Source organism: Gopherus evgoodei, chromosome 10 (assembly GCF_007399415.2).
Source record: "Gopherus evgoodei ecotype Sinaloan lineage chromosome 10, rGopEvg1_v1.p, whole genome shotgun sequence".
NCBI lineage: Eukaryota > Metazoa > Chordata > Testudines > Testudinidae > Gopherus > Gopherus evgoodei.
The window spans coordinates 66719676-66735027 of record NC_044331.1 but is presented as its reverse complement, the minus strand read 5'-3'; the positions used below and the strand labels follow the sequence as shown (position 1 = coordinate 66735027).

The 15352-nt window shown below is 41.6% G+C and overlaps 1 protein-coding gene across 1 annotated transcript in view; it reads right to left on the bottom strand.

The window, feature by feature from the left end:
- The window catches only part of ABCC1 (ATP binding cassette subfamily C member 1), a 99273-nt gene that overhangs the window by 11263 nt on the left and 72658 nt on the right, over nucleotides 1–15352 (bottom strand). The window contains 7 exon segments of the mRNA XM_030577122.1: nucleotides 119–326; nucleotides 1547–1685; nucleotides 2679–2760; nucleotides 6873–6899; nucleotides 11021–11198; nucleotides 11980–12147; nucleotides 13755–13931. Coding sequence (XP_030432982.1) covers nucleotides 119–326; nucleotides 1547–1685; nucleotides 2679–2760; nucleotides 6873–6899; nucleotides 11021–11198; nucleotides 11980–12147; nucleotides 13755–13931 — 979 coding nt within the window.

Here is a 15352-nt window from a genome sequence, read left to right as displayed (position 1 = left end):
GAGGAAGCCTTTGTACAGTGCCAGAGACACCAAGTCACTGATCTTTCTAACATTTGGCTTAATATTTTGAACCGGTCAGTTAGTTTTAAACTAGTTTAGCAGATAATTTCAGGCAAACCTTGAGACATTCCCAGTGCTCCATACACTCCTAGCCGGACGTGCGTGTGCTGCTGAGTCCCATTAATAACGGGATCGTCTGTCCATAAACTTAGCCAGTAGTTGGAAGCCAGGGCGGCTATATGGTTACACATAAAAAGGAAGATGCTCAGAAAAGAGATCAAGAGTCCAATGGATTTCATATATTCCCAGTACACAATCGCCTTTACCTAAAGATGCAAGAGAAAAAAAAAACCAATCATTTTACACCAGAAGTGTAAGGCCTAGAACACTGATATAGGTAAACACCACCTACAGGATGGTGAAGTCAACATACCAGTTACACAGTTTACATCTTTATGGCGGGCCACAAAAAATACCTACTAGTCCTGTCCCAGAAAATAATGCCTGGCAGCACCAGTGCCACATTTTATCAGAATGCCTTGCAAAGGTTAGCTCAGTGACCCTCCACTGCCCTGGGATGCTGGTAGGCATTGCTGCCTTTACACACATGGAGAAAGCGAGACAGATTAAGCGACTTTCACAAGCTCACAGGAGATTTATGGCAGAGCCAGGAATAGAATTTCTGTTTCTGAGCTTTAGCCATAAGATCCTCCCACCTTTTAACAGGAGGATCCAACCACAGGCAGATGGGGGTACTACAACCAAAGGAAAAATTGAGCCCAAGGTTACTGCCCAATATGTATGGATGGGACTTCAAGTTATAAGCTACATTTAGAGAAAGATTCAAGTGAAATAGCTGACATCTACACTGCAGCAGAGAAGTATTTTCCCCTCCAAGTACTAGCTCACAGATCTCTTACAAAACCCCCTGGGTGTGCTGGGATTCAGCACTTGGATCTGACAGCGGAAACTTGGTTTTAATCCAGTTGTCAATTCCAATCCCTCTAGAGTGTGGCTCAGGTCACAGAGCTTGTCACAACCTTGTAGCCTTTTTCCAAGAAGTGACCGCAATAGAGTTATAATTAGCAGCTGAAATTTTCACCTCTTTTTCCAGCTTCCTAGGTAATAGTGCCAGCCACACCAGTGTAAGCGAAGTTCTCATTTCATCCTTGTCTGCCCTTCCTGCGCCTAACAAACAAACCTGGGACGCAGGTTTACTAGCACAGAGTCTAGAAACAATCAATTAATGAAGTTACACATGGTCTGTCAACTCAAAAATGTGTTCACTTCCTTCCCCAAATTAGTTACTTACTCTTTGCAGGGGTGCTGGAACAATTTGTATAGTAAGGGTGCTGTGAGCCATTGAACCAAAACTGTAAACCCTGGATATGATGGAAAGCTCCTCAAGCCAGGGGGTGCTGCAGCACCCCAGCACTGCTAGTTCTGGCAACTACATCACTTTGCTCCCACGTTTGAATGCCATTTTCTCCTGAATCACAGGGATTTTGATGAACTAAAATTTGGAAATGAAATAATTAAATCTCACCCTCCCAGTCTTTGCTGTGTCAGCCTCCGTGAGTTTCCAAGCATTCTTTTCTGCTGGTGCCTTCTGAAGCTCTGTTGTACTAGTTTGGTTCAAAGACTTCCCTGTTTCTCCACTGTAAGTTGACGAGTTACTGAGTTGTCTGAAAAAACATTTTTAAGCAAGCCATCAGAACAGGGACCAGTTGTTTACTTGGCAAATGGATTTCTGTGACCCAGATCTACAAGTCTGGACACAATTTTACTCTGTGCTTCGCTGAGCTAGACAGAAACCTCCCTAACAGGAGAATGCATGTGAGCATTCACCAAGGACCCACTCTTCTCTGCCTGAGTGCACTTCCTTAGCACCTGAAGACAAATGCTTCAGAGTAAGTAAACAAAGGACTGCCAAGACAGAGAGGAGTTCTTGAATGAGCAATCAAACTCAAGGAAGAACGATTCCTTTGTAAAAAAATAAAAATCTGCCTTTCGGGAACCTGCCCTTGTATTGAGCAGATGCAGGGACTCAAGAGTATTCCCATCAGCAGCAGGATTGGAAAATCAAATACATTTAATATATGGATCATCAGCCTTCAAAATTTGCAGTCAAATTACTTCCAGAAATGGGCATATTCATCTCTATGATGTTTAAAGAAGGAATGGACTGACTTGTGGGTATCCTGAACTGAAGCCTTCCCAAAAAATGCAAACTCATGCAGTGGAACAGGCTCAGATTTTCATGGGATATTCAATTTTTGCTGGCATGTGAACTTCCTTAGCACAAGGCTTACACTATGGAACTACAAAACAGCCTTAGATGTTCTCTTTGGGAAGCATGAAGGAGAGAGACTATTTTCCAAGTCTTTGCTCAGGTCAAAAGACATTTAAGACTTCTAATTATTTAAGGAAACTCATTCACATGAGGAGCAGAAATACTGTACTTTGAATGGTAAGAGTAGGCTGAAAACTGTCCAGCATAAAGCACAAGGAAAAGACTAAGGGCTTGTCTAGGTGAAGAGAAAGTGCAGAGAACACTGGGCTGTAAATGTATAGCATACTAGTGTGCTGCGCAGTAACTGCCCGTGTAGACCCCACTACCGTGCACTAACAGTTCCCTAGTGCACTTTGATCTACTCTGCTTTGAAACAATTACACACCTAAGTATCGGTTTTCCTGTTTCATTTGCGAGAACACCATTTTCCATTGGCTTGCCTTCTTTCACAGTTGGGCTGTTTGCATCTGCAGAAAAAGCAAAAATGAACAAAGTTGGCCACAGCTAGAGAAGTCATAGTCAAAATCCACTCAAATATTTGCACATCAAAATTGCACCCAAAGGAGAGAACACAATGAAGCAATTAATACTCTATATGGTAATTACTTCTGATAGGTTTTAACAATTGTTGTAAGATGAGGCTCTTACAGGAGCGGCACCAGAACTTCTAGCGCCCTAGGCAGAATTCAGGGGAGCGGTATTTTGTGCACTCTCCACGGGGTGCGCAGGAGCTTCCGGTTCTACTCCCATTGCGTCGCTGAAGGACCCTCCGCTGAAATGCCACAGGCGACAGCGGCAGTCATTGAGCTGCTCAATTGCCTGCTGCTGTTTTCTGTGGCACATTGGCAGAAGGTCCTTCGGCAGTGTGACGGGAGCAGAACCGGAAGCTCCCGCACGCCCTGTGGAGAGTGCACAAAATGCTGTCCCTCGAATCCTGGCACCCTAGGCGACCGCCTAAGGTCACCTAATGGAAGCGCCAGCTCTGGGCCCTGAAACAAACTCTTGTGTCAGAGGCCCAGTTTGAGGCCTGAAGCCTGAACCAAAGTACTTCCAGGCATTGCTAAGCAAAAGCTGGGCTGTGAGCCAGAGGTAGGCCTCACTCACAAAAGCTGGCAAGAAGAGGGCTGCTACAAGCAGGTGCATCCACACGTAAGTGCTAATAAGAGGAACTTGTGACAAATAGCATCAGAACACATCACAGAGATAACAAGGAACAGGCAGGTGCATATTAAAGACAAAGTCAAACGGACAACAACATGATGGATAGATTTCTTTGAACGGACATGATCAAAGAGGAGACAGCACCCTAATAAGCCAAGGGGCTGTACTTCAATATGTCAGTAGGAATAAGTAATCTGTCTTGTAACTGTATAAAAGTAGGTCCTAAAGTGCACATCTTTGTCTGGCACAGGGGGCAATTTGAAGTCCTGCCACTGACTGAGCCAATCCATTGCCAGGGGGCACAAATTCGTAGTATGTCTTGTAAAGTCTATGGGACACTATTACTGTTCTTTGTTTGATAATAAACCTGGCTCAGGTTCCTTCATATCTTACTAAAGTCTGTGGTCTTTGGGGGTTCTCTCGGGGTCTGCTGTGTCAGCTATCTGCACAGAACTGGGGCAGCACAAAGAGGGAACACACACGCAGCTGACTGTTATCATCACCATCAAATAAAAGTAAAGCACCACACTGGTAGCTACTAACAACAACAACCACCATACTTTTTAGCACTAGTTTGAATCTTAATCTTACTGAGCAAATGCAAAGACAATAGAATATTATGCTCCTTTCCCTACTCAATGCACACTAATTTTAGTAGTTTGAAATAGAATTATGAGAACTGTTTGACACTGAAGCACACATCAACTTCACAGCACAGAACATGCTATGGCTAATTCAGAGGAGGCTCTAAGCTTTTTCTACTCTTCACAAATTCATGCCTTGACTATTCATTAAAAAGGCAAAAAGTTATTTTTATTTTAGAGCAAACCAGAAACCACACAAAAGCCTTTTCTGGATTTTTAGTACAGAGGTAGAAGATATGTTCAGAATAACTTGGAGAATGCTGGCTTTCCTTCAGCACCCTAAAACACAGACTACACAGCAGGCAACAACAAACTTTCCAATAGGATTAATCAAGTACATGCTACTGAGGCTGAGTAACTAGAAAGGTCTTTCTATAAATCTAACTAAGCAAAAAAATAGGCATTACGTTCCCCCTTAATACATCTATATAAATCCATTCGATTAACAAGAGGCAGTATTGCATTTAGGCAAGTCAACCTGAAATGCTTAGAAAACCAAATCAAACTTTGAAGTTTATGTAGCTTGTGAAACAGTAAAGATAGCTTTGAATTTAATTCTTCTTGTTTTTCTCCAGGCACTTTAAATGAAACAGTGTCTAATGTCGCTATCAGATCCTGACACATTTATATTTCATAGTTTTCCACACACAAAACAAATGACTTTTTTCCCTTAAAGAAGTACCTTCTCTTAGTCTGGGCAATAATGTTTCCATGTATGCAGAGCTCTTCAGTGTTTAACCCAAAGGAATTCTGCACACAAACATTCTTAAGGAGGCTGAATACAGCCAAAAATAGTCAGTTTGTATCTTTTAAAAAAATAGCATTTAACAGGGAGACAATTATTTGTTTAGACCTAAAAACGTTTGTTAAAAATAAAGATGTTCAATGTTTCCATGAACTATTTTTCTGAACCACCACCACCAAACTCCACTGAACTGCAGCTGTTTGACTTAAGGCATTCTCTGCTGCGTTTGCAAATGAAACACTGATGCATCATGCTAATGCTGCAGAGTCAGAAAGCTAAACTGATCGGTGCCGTTTCATTGTCCATGATGAGTGAAGTACAAACAATGAATAAAACAGCATAAATGAAATCACCACACTATTAAAACTAAGAAATTTACAAATAAGAGAGAAACTATATTTAGGTTTTTACCCAGATAATATTTCTTTAGGAAAACTTCCAGATGAAGAACTTCAAGCATTCAATATTCCCTTCAATTGCAAACACCGAATTTAATGGCAACCCTTTTTCCACATTAAAAAAGCCCACAGCTCCCAAACGGCTCTTCAAAGTCAGATTTAATTTTGTATGTGATAAATCTTTCTGCACATGTTGAATACAGTATTCGAGAAACAAGGAAAGCTCTCAGAAGTATAATTAACCTGGCACCATACCAATGAGGATGCAAACTCACTAAAAATTATCCTTATTTCATGTCTTAGTATCACCACTGAAGAATTCCTTTTCAAATCATAAGGTCATATAGTTATAACACTAAACAGGTATTAGAGAAAGGAAATGAAGGAATCATGAATGCACCAACTCTTCAAACTCTCATGCATGTTAGTAGTCTCGTTTAATTCAATGCGACTACTCACATGCATAAGCATCTGCAAGATTGGGCCCTCAATTTGTCGTCTTTGTGACAGGTTTAAAGTTTAAGAGACAAGACCCACCTCACCCTGTCAATGGGATATTCATTAAGGATTTCCATCTTTCATATTTATTCTCCCACCCTGCCAAAAAATTAGGCTGCATTGAACTAAACTTAAAAACCTATCAATAAAAGTTTTCAGAACTTTTTAGTGTTTACTCTCACCAAATCTAGAAACATACCAATCTTTCTCACTGTGAAATGGACTAAGAAGGGCTGTTAACATCTGGAAGGGTGAAGAAGACCCAAAACTGCAGGACAACTGGTTTAGTCAGGAGAATTTTTCAGAATTTTTTTTCCCTTGCATTACATTTTTTTTGGCAAGTTTCTCAATAAACACTAATTTGAATCTCACACCGGCAGATCTCAATTCAGTCAGTCCCGCTTGGGATGGAATATCACATCTTGTGAAAAATCTACTGCACAACAGAATGTAGCCAACTGTTCTGCAAGTTTTCAGTTGCCATAAAAAGTTATTTTAAATAAAATATTTAAGAAAATAAAATCTCTCTCGGTGTCAAAATGAACATTGCTTTTGTGGCTTCCAATTTCTACAAGTAACTTTAGTAACTGGGCAATATTAGTTTCACAAAGAAAAAAAAAGTTTCTACATTGTGTAAAAACTCTACATTTTGAACAGCTACAGAGAAAGTGTTCAGCTTTTTTGGACATTTTGACAAACCTTAAAATTATTATAGATGAAGATTTGTTGTCATAAATTCTATTATTGACAAGCCAGCTTACCAAATGCTGAAGTTTAAGCCACTATTTTCATGCACTGTACTAAAAAGCAATGTGCTCTCTCCCTACTGTTATGAAGTAAGAAGCTAACCAACACTATTCTTCATGTAGTGTGAAACTTCAGCTGTCAATGATGAAGCCACATGAGAGAACAAAACGCAGTCATGTTTATTGCCCTAATATGAAGAGTCTAAAACAATGTGGCAAAAGAAGGAGTTACCTGTGGCCAGTGAAGGAGGAATGGTAAATTGTTATGAATATTTTGAGTTTAAATGTATACATTGACTTTTCCAAAACTATGCACATCTTTTATATCACAGTCAACTATTTCCACTATCTGCATGCAGAAAAGCACCTGAGCAAACCAACACAAACCTTCCTTGTCTTCTCCTGTCTTTGGATCTGTGTTCAGGATTCAGGGGGGCAGTGGCGGAGGGAGAGAGAAAGGGGGAAGAAGGTGATGAAACAGTTTAAAGAAACAAAAATTGAATTCAAATGAAAAAGGGCTATCAGTTAAGAGTGCGACAAACCTCCTTCTCCCTTCTTTGCAGCTGTATATTAATGGAAGCAAGAAGAGAATGGTAACGTGTGGGATAAAAAAATACATCAAAAGATTACTTGCTATGAAAAAGTTTACTATGACCACTGCCCCCCATCCCCCTGCCCCTGCCAAAAGTAGTTCCAGACTTAGAAAGAAAAATTAGAAGTTAATGCTGGAGGCCTTCATAAATACGTTCAGCTGAGAGTGCAAGACTTTTCTGCTATTCTAAATCAAGTTGGGAGGAAGAAACAAGTGAGGAGGTTAGACTAATGGATAGCCCAATTACGGCCCCAACAGAGGAGCATGAAATAGGTAAATTGGAAAAAAGCTGTGGGAGGATGGACAGAAAGCTGTGTATGGTCGAGACAGCATTAAGATGACATGGCAGGACAGGCAGCCAAACTGAGCTTTGGAGGTGTGAGATGCAAACAGAGGCCGGGGGGGTTTAGGACATTTGTTTAGTTTAGTGGTGACTCCTTTTTGTTAGTTTCCATAGATTATACAGTCTGCTTATGAGACTATAGATATAGACACACACAGTAATTTGACTTTAGAAGCAAAGACTTCTCATTTATATGGTCCCTTTAAATTAAATTAGTCCATGTGAACTAGGTAGAGAGAGAAATACCCCCATTTTACGGCTAGGGAAAAATAAAAGCAGAGGTAAAGAGATTTGCCCAAAACTAAAGGGCAAATAGTAGTCAAACACTAGGATAATATATTGCATAAGTAAACAACAAAGATGCCCAGTGTTCATCTGGGTCACAGTAGTTAAGAAGAATTACATGCAATGATGGCAAATAAGTGCAGCATACTCAAAACTCTGGATTTCTTTCCAAAACAAGATACCCAGCACACCAACGGGAAAAAAGACTTTCAAACATAAGGAAGGGCATACTTGTCAAGCATGTTTACATGTACAAAGCCTTCAAAAAGCCAACAAAACTGCATAGGTGAGCTGACAAAGGCTAGAATTAGGCAACTTACAGGAAATAAATACCTGTTCAAAATGCAAAGTATTAAATTTTATTGAGATTATAAAAGAAAAAGGCAGATTAATCCTTCTCTCTGTGGAAGTAGAGAAAGAACTGACACGGATTTGAAGGGGATTTCATATTCAAACGTCCCTTTGTGTGAGCAAGAGTCAGGCTAGCTGTAACCCTAATAACGCGAGATTTGTAGAAGCGGAGATTGTGTGAGGCGAGTGGGAAAGAACTGTATGAGAAGTTGTTGTGACCTTGTGTTAGATATCAGGAGGACATATGTATAAACAAAATGCAGTTGTCGCCCATTATTGTATGTAACAAAAGGTATAAATGCTTGCTGTGTTTACCTGGGGAGAGACCTGTTCTGCTCTTACCCGCCACACAATTGCTAGAGAAAATAAAGTATCTGACTTGCTGCACCCAACCTGAGAGTGAGAACTCCGTTTTCCTTCAACATCTCTGAAGTCTGCTCATACACCGAAGTCTGTATCAGATATCCTTCAAATAAGAGCACACCTAGCTGATTCCAAACCCAAAGTATTATTTCTTTAAATTGCATACAGTGTGCAAGTTAATCATATTTCTTCTATTGTAACAGCTTTTCTATGGCACTTGTCCCAGTGGTAGGTGAGAACCTCACAATCCTTACTTTGCCCCACAGCTCTCCCAGTGAAATATGAAAATATTTCCATTTTGCAGAATGAGAATTGAGACAGAGATTAAAGTGACATGCCAAGGTTATACAAGAAGCCTAAGACAGGGACAGGAGACAGATCTTCAGGGTCTCAGCTCAGCGAGTTAACCAGAGGACCATACCTTTCCCAGAATGCTTGTGCCTACAAAAGGTCCAGTGGCACTAGGGTTGCCAACTTTCTAATAAGCACAAAAGTGAACACCCTTGCCACACCCCTGCCCCATTCCTTCTTCAAGATCCCACCCCTTCTCAGAGGCATCCTCCCCACTCACTCCATCCCCCCCTTCCTTCTGTCGCTCGCTCTCCCCCACTCATTCATTTTCAGTGGGCTGGGACAGGGCTCCAGCTGGGGCTGTGGGCTCTAGGGTGGGGCCAGAAATGAGGGGTTCAGGATGCAGGAGGGTGCTCCGGGCTGGCACAGGAGGGTTGGGGATGAGGGGTTTGGGGTGCAGGAAGGGGCTCCAGGCTGGGGTATGGAGCCAAGGTGTTCAGGCATGCAGTTGGGGTGCGGGATGAGGTACAGGCTCTGGGCTGGAGATGCAGGTTCTGGGTTTGGGCAAGAAATGAGGGGTTCAGGATGTAGGAGGGGACTCAGGGCTAGGGCAAGAGGTTGGGGTGTGGGAGGATAGTGGGGTGCAGGCTCCGGCTGATGTTTAACTTGGGGGGCTCCCTGGAAGCAGTGACAAGTCCCTCAGCTACTAGGCCTAGGGGTGGCCAGGTGGCTACATGCAGTATGTATTGCCTCTGCCCACAGGCACCGCCCAAGCAGCTGCCATTGGCTGCGGTTCCCAGCCAATGGGAGCTGCAGAGCTGGCATGCAGGGTGGGGGCAGTGTGCAGAGCTCCACAGGCTGCTCCTCTGCCTGGGAACCAGAAGGACATGTTGCCACTTCTGGGAGGCACACAAAGCCAGGTAAGAAGCCTGACAGCCCCGACAACCGGACTTCATGGCCCGGTCAGCAACTGACTGGAGCTGCCAGGGTCCCTTTTTGACTGGACATTCCAGTTGAAAACCGACACCTGGCAAACCTAAGTGGAGCAGATTCAACAAGCACATTCAGAAGACAAGCTCAGCTCTTCTACAACATACATTAATACATGCTCTCACCAAGGAGACACATTGTGCTCTGCTTTCTCCAATAATGAGGAGGACTCTCATAGCTTTCTATGGCCTGGGAAGGACAGGGCCTAAACAGGGCAACTCTGCTTTCTACCTTACAGACCCTCTCACCTGGCCTCACTCTCCACCCTGTTCCCTAGTCATTCTCTTAATCAGCCTCTCTCCACCTGTCATTCCCTTCCCACTCACCTCTCCCATTGCCAGAAGGGGGATGCAAGCACTGCACTTCCCTCTCCTGGCCCGGGGTAGACGGCAGAATACTATTCTCACTTCTCTCCTGGCTGAGAGGTCAGACAGCAATTCAGTACAGCTCTATGGCTCGTCTGACAGCTTCGTTCATATTCTGTGGTTCAGTGCACTGCTCATGTTGTACCGGTAACGTTCAGGCGGGATGGAATGTCGAGCACCAAACACCCATGCAGCACTCCAGGTGACACGTGTGAATTATGCAAAAATCAGCAGGAGTAATCCATTTCCTGCAAAACCTGCCATTTGTGTGCATCAGCAGAGGGTGCATGCCAAAGAACACATCCTATGTGCACACAGAGGGAATATCAGCATAACACCAGCCAAGCACACCAAAAACACTGCTTGTATTTGAGCATTAATGCAGGGAACAGAACCAGAAAACAATTTGAGTAGGTCTTGTAAGAAAATCAGACTGGGAGGCATTGGACCTTCTTCCATGATTTGCAGACAAGGTGCAATACTAGAAAGTTACAAAGATTCCCTGCATTCTCTAAGTGTGGAAGCAACTATGTTGTAACAGGAAGACCTGGGAAAAGAACAGCTGCTCTCAGATTAAGTAAGGTCCCATTTATGTGAGAGACTCACCAGCCCTGTGGATAAGAAGTCAGAGATTACATGACTTTTAGAAATCTTTAGAGTAAACAGATGCCCAGCTTTAGACTGACTGCAGAGCTGTATTGGACAATCTGAAAGGATTAATGATTGTGCTTCCACAGGAGATTATTCTACAGCTCAAAAGACCTCACTCTTATGCTGAATATTGAATACCTGGTTTTCAATTCTACTAGCCAATCACGGATACCTTCGTGAAACAAGGATCCCTGCCTATTTTGATCTACCATGGAGAAGGAAAGGCACTCGAAGCATGCTACCACAAATCCACTAGCAAGCAGCACATCATCTTAACTCAGTGGAGTTTCTTTGTAAAGCTTACCTCCATTCTCCACATCCTGATCAGTATTAGCATATGTACGAAGAAACTCGGCAAAGGCCCCGTCTTGCTTTAGCAGCTCTTGGTAAGAGCCCATCTCAGATATTTCACCATCAGTCATCACTATAATTCTATCCATCAGAGGCAGATAACTGACCCCATGGGTTACCAAAACTCGAGTCTAGATGTTAAAAAATATAAATAGATATATATTGAGTACAAAGCTCTCTCTAAACAGTAACTAAGTGTTAAATTCTTGCAGTAAGTGTCGCACACCAGATTTTAATTATGTACATAACACCACACACAACAGGCACATAATTGTTAGAAAAAGTTAGTTCTTGTTTTTTAATTGTCGTTTTCTCCAGCTGACCTGCATCTTAGGCCTTTGGAGTCACTGAACTCTCTCATAATACTTTGCGCCCTGATGCTATTGTACCTTTCATCAGAGGTGATCAAAGCACTTTATAAACACTAAGTCCAGATTTTTAAAGCTCTGACTCTGCTCAACTTTGCAACATCTGACTGACTTAGGAGCATGTCTCTCATTTTCAAAAGTGACTTAGGCACCTAAGTTTCACTGAAAGTCCTTGGGACTTAGGCACATACACATCTCAGTCACTTGTGAAAATAAGACAGGCATTGCAATGCTCAGTCGAGTAGTGCCTAAATAAATACTTTTAAATATTTGGGCCTACATCTTCACATCACTTCATTTTACAAATGAGTAAAGTCAGGTCCACATGTTTCATGTGGCTTTCACAAGATCATGTAACAAGTCAGAGCCAATTGGAAATAGAATTGAGAAATAAAAATGATGATAAGCAGGAAGTAAAATGGATGAAGTTGTTTCAAAGGAGCTTTCTAGTTCTTGGAACCTTGTGAACCAAGCTAAAAATCACAGAAAGGATCATTCCATGGAAAAGTCACCCCGATCTGAAGTATCATTTAAAAATACCTACTTTGTTTTTCAGGATTCCCTTTGGTCCAATAACTTTGTCAAAAATATGCTTCCCAACATGGGCATCAACAGCAGATAAAGGATCATCAAATAAATAGACATCAGTATTACAGTAAACTGCCCGAGCAAGGCTGACTCTCTGCTTCTGTCCTCCAGAGAGATTCACACCCTGGAGAAGGACAAAATAAAGTGCTGCTGGGTTTTACAGTAAAATAAGCTGTTTCAGTTTGTGAAGGAGGGTAACAGTCATAGGAGGCTTCTGTGAAGGCATTAGAGGAGATGCAGCTTCATGATAAACATACCAAACAACAGACATTATTTCAGTATCTTAATAGTGCTAAAAATCATGGGCCAATGCCTCCTTTTCTGATATGTATGGAAAAAATCTAGACATTAATGAAACACTAGAGAGAGCAGGGACCATATCTATCTATCTGCTTCTATAGTACCTCCCACAAGAAAGAGGAGAGGAAGTTCCAGATTGGGACTTTTGGCACCACTGTAATACAATAATCTCTACTGCATGTTCTGTAACTCGTTACATTCACAGGATTTCCATGAATTAAAAGTCAGAGTTTTGTGAATGGAATGCACCTCCTACATTTTGCCCAGTGTAAGGAAAGCATCTTAAACATGATTGTATTTAGTTTTCTTACTAAGCTGGGAAGCCACTTCAGTGTTGTACTGATAAACAAGCATTTAGTTTCCATGGTGAAAAGAGGAGTTCTTGAATGTATAGGAACTATTTCATATTATGAGTGAAAAATGGCATGCTTAATAAATATATTCTGAAAAATAACCCATTTGCAAAGTCATGTCTGTAGTTATCACGAGAGCAAACCAAGACAGAGCACGTTTTGCAAGGGCCTTATTCTGAGACAGAAGTGCAGAACTCCTGTTTAAAAATCCTCTCCTCCTCTGTGGTCTGGCACTCTGGCTCTGCTATCTTGCACAATTTGGAACTATTTGGTTAGAGCACCTACCAGAACTGTGAGCCCTAGGCACTCTCCCTAGAGGCTGCACACACTCAGGATGCACCAGTGTGGGAGCTCCTCCTGTGCACCTTACAAAGCATGCAGGTGCCTTCCCTCCACCCCTGTATGCTTTGCATGTTGTGCAGGGGCTTAGATAATGGCTTTTCAAGGGCTCTCCTCCTGTCTTCCCCATTCCCCAATTCACCTAGCTGCCTGCTCCTTTCAGGTGAGGGATGGCTGTACTTGGATGAGAGCTTAACTTAGTTTGGTTGGAAAGTGGATTTGTACACTGGGGGCCTTTGGTGCCAACGAGGCAGCTGCTGGAAAGAGTCTGCCCAGTGAAGCATCAAGCCGTCTTCCTTAGCAAGTCCACAGCTATGGTCACTCCAGGCCAATTGCATCGGTGACCTCAGTCCCTGTTCATAAGTCTTTACATTTTTCAGTACTTAGTTAAATTAAACATTCAGCAACGAGGGTGATTTCTATACTGCTCATCAAGGTTCAGGTCTTGGACTGCTTAACGATAATAATGAAAATCCTTTTAATTACATCAATCTACTAATGGGGACAGGCTGTCTTCCCCAGCTTTCCTAGCATTCAAAAAGCACCACTTTTGCTCAACTATATATATGTAAAAAGAAAAAAAAAGAAAATTCACCTTCAGGTGGAGACCTGGTCTGACAGATTTTCACCCAAAAGATTTTCAAGTTCTGTACAATTCTAAAAAGGGAGTTAAAATGGAAAGTATGTATCTTTAACTCCAATGACTACATCCATGATGATACGGGGTGTATCTCAATACCTTTTCCCCTATTTCTGTTCTGTCTCCACTAGGAAGAATCTCTATATCAGGTAGAAGTGCACAAGCCTCAATCACACGTTTATACTGGCTCTCTTTCATCTCCCTCCCAAAGATAATATTGTCCTTCAGAGATGCATTCTGTATCCAGGCTTGTTGAGGAACATAGGCAACTGAGCCCTATAAGAAACAAAAATTAGCTATTCAGTATTTCACTCTATCTAAATAACATCTCACAGACATCCTCAAAGCACCATGCAAACAATAATCATATTCAACATCCTTGTAAGATATGTACGATGCCCATCGTACAACTGGGGAAACAGTGCTATTTGTGTTTTACAGTGCAGCTGAGAGCATGGTTCCCAGTGCAGGCAGACAGATGCACTAGCTCTCATGCTAAAACAGCACGTGTCTGTGGCAGCTCAGGTTAGCCATGCCCTCTCTTCTACAGCAATCATGTTGCAAGTATGTTTTGGGGAATGGGTTTCAAATGGAACATGCTTCCCCCAACATCGAGCTTGCTGAATTCTCCATGCAAACACACTGCTCTATAGAAGTAGTGAATGCTAAAAAGGGCTGTCATGCGATTCAAAAAAATCCATGGCATGATAAAATAATTAAAAATTAAAAAATTAAATTAAAAAAATCACTGTTAAACAATACCATTTATTTAAATATTTTGATATTTTCCCCATTTTCAAATATATATATATTGATTTAAATTACACACAAAACACCAAATATACAGTCTTCACTTTATATTTTTTTAATACAAATATTTGCACTGTAAAAATAAAAAATAGTTTTTCAGTTCACCTAGTACAAGTGCTGTAGTGCAATCTCTATTGTGAAAATTGAACTTACAAATGTAGAATTATGTATAAAAATAATGGCATTCAAAAATAAAACAAATGTAAAATTTTAGAGCCTGCAAGTCCACTCAGTCCTACTTCTTGTTCCGCCAATCGCTCAAACAAGTTTGTTTACATAATGCTGCCAACTTCTTGTTTACAATGTCACCTGAAAGTGAGAACAGGCATTCTAATGGCACTGTTGTAGCCGATGTCACCAGATATTTATGTGCCAGATGCTCTAAGATTCATGTGTTCCTTCATGCTTCAACTAGCATTTCAGAGGACGTGTGTCCGTGCTGCTGATGGTTTCTGCTCTATGACAATCCAAAGCAGTACAGACTGACGCGTGTTCATTTTCATTATCTGAGTGAGATGCCACCAGGAGAAGATTGATCTTCTTTTTTGGTGGTTCAGGTTCTGTAGTTTTCACATTGGAGTGTTGCTCTTTTAAGACTTCTGGAAGTATGCTCCACACCCCGTCCCGATCAGATTTTGGAAGGCACTTCAGATTCTTAAATCTTGGGTCAAGTGCTGTAGCTATCTTTAAAAATCTCACATTGATACCTTCATTGCATTTGTCAAATCTGCAGTGAAAGTGTTCTTAACAAAGAACATGTGCTGGGTCATCATCCGAGTCTGCGATAAGATGAAATATATGGCAGAATGCAGGTAAAACAGAGGACATTAAATTCCTTGTGGAGAATTGTGTCACAAATTTAATTTACACATTATTTTTTTAATGAA